Source organism: Chenopodium quinoa, unplaced genomic scaffold (genome assembly GCF_001683475.1).
Source record: "Chenopodium quinoa cultivar QQ74 unplaced genomic scaffold, ASM168347v1, whole genome shotgun sequence".
Lineage (NCBI taxonomy): Eukaryota > Viridiplantae > Streptophyta > Magnoliopsida > Caryophyllales > Amaranthaceae > Chenopodium > Chenopodium quinoa.
The window spans coordinates 3119936-3125555 of NW_018744066.1; the positions used below are offsets into that span (position 1 = coordinate 3119936).

Sequence of the window (5620 nt, forward strand, 5' to 3'; positions counted from 1 at the left end):
TTCTAACAAATTCTCTATAATCATGTGATTAGTTTATTTTAGAACATTTTATTACATGTTTGACTTATTATTACTATTATTAAGGATTATCAAAAATTACTATTCAACTCTACACTTTTTTTATTTTTCATTTTTTCTAGCATCTAAACGTGAAAATTTCAGCCTTCGCATGCAATTATATGATTGGACAGTTTTTCACGACCAAATTGTTTTAGGGGGCCTAACTACATGATTCTTCTAACTTATTTCATGGAGTAAGCATTTCTAACCACAATTTTTTGTAAAACAAAAACAAATAATGTTCTCTTAGAATATAAAATTTGTCTAGTATTTTCCTCAAAAAACAATAAAATAAAGTTTATCTAGCAAGATAGTTTTAAAAATGATGAGCATAGTTAACTTATCCTTACAATCGATGAAACCGATAATAAATTAGTAGAAGTTATATATAAACAGATTGAATTATCATAAAACTGCCACCTTTTTAAAAATTAAATTGTTTTCTTCTCCTTTCGGTTGGAAGGGGATTAGAGTTATGATTAGATTTTGTCTTAATATCTAGGTAGCTCAAGTTCATAATTCTACTAAAACATTTAAGTAATGTTCTCATAATTCTACCTAATCAAATTTATCTAATTAAATTAAATGAAAAGGAACAATATTTTGTCTTCCTTCGGTTGGTCCAATATTATTTTATAATCTCATATTCCATACACCCTTAACTTCCAAGAGCTTTGAATACCAAAACCAAAGCTAAAGAAGAAAAGGATAAAGTCGCCAACCTTATACTATAAGTAAATATATATTATTAATTTAATTAAATTAGATATCAATGAAGTACCCTAAAAAAACTACTCCCCCTAACAAACACGTCCTTAATTTTTTTTTTAATAAAAAAAAAAAAGAAAAGAAAATTCAAGTGGGCTTTGAGCTGTGATTTAGCTGGCCCTTGATGTAATATTTTCTCTCTCATCCTCACTAAATATACACATACAACTCTCCTCACATTTTCTACACTACCTACATTACATAGAAACCCCCAAATTTTCCCTTACATTAATAAAAAGGAAAATTCATTACTTGAAAACACAAAAACAAAAACCCTTCTCTTCTTCTTTACCTCACACTCCTAAATCAAAATCTCCTCTGTTTTTTCTCTCTCTTGTTTCTCTCACTAAAACAAGAAAACAAGAACAACCCACATTATTTTTTTTTTCTTAGATCTCATTGCTCATTACCAAAACCAAAATCAGTGAGAGAATTTGAGAGCAGCTCACTCTCTTTCCACACATCCTTGTAAAAAAGGAAGAACTGTTCATTTGATTCTATAATTTTTTCTGGGTTGTTTTATAGATGTCTCATATGAGATGATGAAGAAAACAACCCATATTTCAAACCCTTTGTTACTTTGCTCCTCTTATTTTGTTATCCTTCTAAACATTGTTTCTTTACTATCGGACACCTCCTCGGCTTTCATCGGACATGGGAGGCTCAGCGAAGCAGAGGTGAGGTACATTAGCCGACGGCAGCTTCTGTATTACAAGGATGAGTTTGGCGACAGGGGTGAGAAGGTAAGCGTCCCGCCTAACCTGAGTTTCGCCAACCCAAGGTTAAGGGACGCCTACATTGCTCTTCAAGCATGGAAGCAAGCCATCTTATCCGACCCATTTAACTATACGGCTAATTGGGTCGGATCCGACTTGTGTCATTACACAGGTATTTTCTGTGCTCCGGCGCCTGATGATCATAACATTGTGACAGTAGCCGGTATCGACTTAAACCACGCGGACATCGCTGGGTACCTCCCGGAGGAGCTGGGTCTCCTCCGTGACTTGGCGTTGTTTCACATCAACTCGAACCGATTCTGCGGGACTGTCCCGCAGAGGTTCCGCAACATGAGATTGTTGCACGAGATAGATCTGAGTAATAACCGCTTTGCTGGGAAGTTTCCGAGGGTTTTGCTGTCTTTGCCCAGCTTGAAGTACCTAGATCTAAGGTTTAACGAATTTGAAGGTACTGTTCCACGAGAGTTGTTTGATAAAGATCTTGATGCTATTTTCATCAACCATAATCGGTTCCAGTTCGAGCTTCCGGATAACTTTGGGAACTCGCCGGTGTCCGTCATTGTTTTGGCGAACAACAAGTTTCATGGGTGTGTGCCTGAGAGCTTGGTTCACATGGAGAATTTGAATGAGATTATTATGATGAATAATGGGTTTAGATCTTGCTTGCCGAGTGACATGGGTTTGTTGCAAAATCTCACTGTTTTTGATGTTAGTTTTAATGAGTTGATGGGTTCTTTGCCGGAGTCGATTGGTCAGATTACGACTTTGGAGCAGCTCGATGTGGCGCATAACATGTTCTCTGGGTACATTCCGGCTAGTATTTGTAAGTTGCCCAACTTGCAAAACTTTACATACTCTTACAACTTTTTTACCGGCGAGCCCCCGGCTTGCTTGCGCCTGCCTTCTACTAGTGATAGACGGAATTGCATTCCCAAACGGCCCGTCCAACGCTCTGCTTCTCAGTGCAGAGCGTTCTTATCACATCGTGTTGATTGTACCTCATTTGGTTGTGGCTCATCTACACCTTCACCTTATTCTCCAACTCCCGCTCCATTTTATCCTTCACCACCCCTTATCTCGTCTCCCCCACCTCCCGTGTTTTCGCCTCCACCTCCACCACCTCCCGTGTACTCCCCACCACCGCCTCCACCTTCTCCACCACCGCCTTCACCTCCACCACCACCTCCGCCAGTTTACTCACCACCTCCACCCCCACCCCCACCCTCACCCCCACCACCATCACCACCCCCACCATCTCCACCACCGCCACCACCACCCTCCCCACCTCCACCTTCACCCCCACCTCCCTCTCCTTCACCGCCACCGCCTTATCTATACAATTCACCTCCCCTGCCCCCGCCATACGTTGAGCTTCCACCACCTCCAGCACCATCATCACCGCCGCCTTGTCCTGAACATCCACCACCATTTATGCCACACCCTTCGCCGCCTTATGTATATGTATCACCACCCCCACCTTCGCCGCCACCAGCTCCAACCTATGAAGGTCCATTGCCACCAATCTTTGGATTGCCATATGCTTCACCTCCACCCCCACCTTTCTATTGATGATTCTTTTGTTGAGATGAAAATTCAAATTCTCTTTCCTCTAACTTCCCCTCTCTTGTTGAAAATCATGATCACATTCTTAGCTACTACCATTATTACTATCATCATCACATTTTACTATTTCGCTTCTTCAATTGGTGTTTTCTTTTGGACAATAAAAGAGGTTGTTGTAAGCTTGTATCATAGCTTATATAGTCGTCTTGTATCAACGGCGATAACAACGACGGCGACGAGTCAACAAAGAAGTGAAAAACAAAGAGGAGGAACAAGTCTATATTCCACAAAATTCATTCATAAATTGTTATGGATAATCTGAGTTTGTCAAATAAAATTTGGTGCAGCGGAAGTTCAAAAAAAGAACCAAAAAATTCTCAAAAAAACAAAAAAAAAAATTAGAAATTGCAGGGGAAAAGTGTATGTATAGGCTTTTGTTATGCAAAAATTGAGGAAACAATCATAAATGTGGATGGATTAAGGGGGAAATTTGCAGCTATAACACTTATCCCTGGTGTTGCTGCTGCTGCTATGTGGGTTTGTTATTAATTTCTTTTTTTTTTCTTTTTTAATTTATGATCATACCTTTTTTTTAATTTCTCCATTTATAGTATAATTTTGGAACAATTTTAACTTTGTATTCATTTATCAGAATTCATATCACTTTTTCTTTCATTTGTTAATTTATGTTCTTTTGAAATTGGATTGTTAATATGAAATGAGTATATATGTGATTGCTATGTATACAGAAGAGAATTGATTGATTCGATTTCGATATGGTTAACTCATATTCATATATGCATGATATTCTGCAGAATTTTGCAACTTTTAGATTATTGTTATAGTGCTACATTGTCAACCAGAAATTGGGTGCTCCATTTTAGTCCAAGAACTAAAGTCTACATCAAATTCCCAAGATTGGGAATCCACATGGGGTTGGTTATTTGGTGATCCAATTCTTTTCAACAACTTGGATCAATCCATTTTGTTCTAGGATTAGGACATTTGAGTACATTACATACTCTGCTAGTTGTTTACAGCTTTTCATGTTCGCGACTAATTAGAGTAATTTTATTCAATTCATTCTCTCGAGTGATTACGATATGATTTAGGTTGAATGATTAAGTGAGGAGTAACATGAAGGGTGTTAGTATAGAATTGTGATCCGGTGATCCATAATTTTCGACCGAGGCGAGCAATGGGAGAGAAATATAAGTAAGAAACATATAGTAGTAGTAGTTCTGGATTAGAGTCAGAGGTATTTAGGTTAATTAATTAGATTAGTGTCACGAGATCCCACCATTATTTGTTCAAATTTCAAACTTGTAGTGAGTAGATAGTTGGCCTTGACACTTCTTGCTTCAACTATACACTTTAAACACCTCCTTGAATTTCGGGAAATTATGACCCCTAGAAAAGATACAGAGAACTATGGTGCACATTTTTATAAGAAATCTTGCCATTTTTTTTATCTTTATTTCAAAGGGTTAATTATTCTCTTAGGTCTTCTTTTTAAAAATGGTTTATCTCTGTTGATTATTCAATTATGAGTTAGGTTTGAAATTATTTACCGATTGAAACTTATTTTTACTTTTACGAGTTATACTTAATCTCACAGGGCCTTTATTTACTCAATGCTTTTGATTATTGTTAAAAGTAAAATAGAGGGTTAATTTTCTTATAATTTTTGTTGAATTGAAATTATTTTAACTCTTCTAAAGACAAATTATTTACTTCTACTTTTAGCTTCTTATACTTTGTCAATAAGAATACAAATATTCTTTAAAAAGTCATTTATTTACTCAACGCTTTTGAATGTTAATGAAAGTATGAATCTTGTTTTTATATATGAAGATGTATTGATCATTAAAGTAGGAAATGAAATAACGTGAAAGAGTTCACAAGTGGAGGTGTAAAAAGTCATTGCTTTCATGTTTTGTTGTGCTCTTTAGTCTTTAGGAGAGCATTATAAGGGATGGCTAGGTAGTGAAGGAGAAAAGCACAGTAGTACAAAGAAATATAATAAAGCAAATGGTTTTCAACAATTTACCGACAATAGGGGATGGGAGTTTGAGAACTTAAAAATTTTCTTTTTCTTTTTTGGGTAGGCTGATTGACGTCTTCTATTTGACACTTTTCATCAATCAGTTATAGAATAACAAACTATGGAGTAGCTAAAATGTCCTTTATAAATACACAAATTTTTAGGTAAAATAGCTGTATTATGTACATATGGAGTATAAAATACAAAGAGTAATTTAGGAGTATATAATTTCAAAACCATATGCAATAGGAGGAGTAGTAGGGATGGCAATCTAGTCCGGATCCGACTCTACTCCACCCGGATCCGAGGTAAAATATCCGCTCCAAGTCGGAGAAAAAAGTAATCCGAGTTCGACTCCGTTAAAATAATTCGACTCCGAGTCGGAGGAGGGTCGGAGTCGGATCCTACAAAAAATCCGACTCCGACAAATGTCCGACTTTAACGGATT

At 36.9% G+C, this 5620-nt stretch overlaps 1 protein-coding gene across 1 annotated transcript; it reads left to right on the top strand.

The window, feature by feature from the left end:
* Nucleotides 1–989: 989 nt before the first annotated feature.
* Nucleotides 990–3811, top strand: LOC110691053 (leucine-rich repeat extensin-like protein 4). The gene has a single exon (XM_021867987.1). The coding sequence runs from the start codon at nucleotides 1368–1370 to the stop codon at nucleotides 3132–3134; it is 1767 nt and encodes a 588-aa protein (XP_021723679.1). The 5' UTR covers nucleotides 990–1367; the 3' UTR covers nucleotides 3135–3811.
* The last annotated feature ends 1809 nt before the right edge of the window (nucleotides 3812–5620 follow it).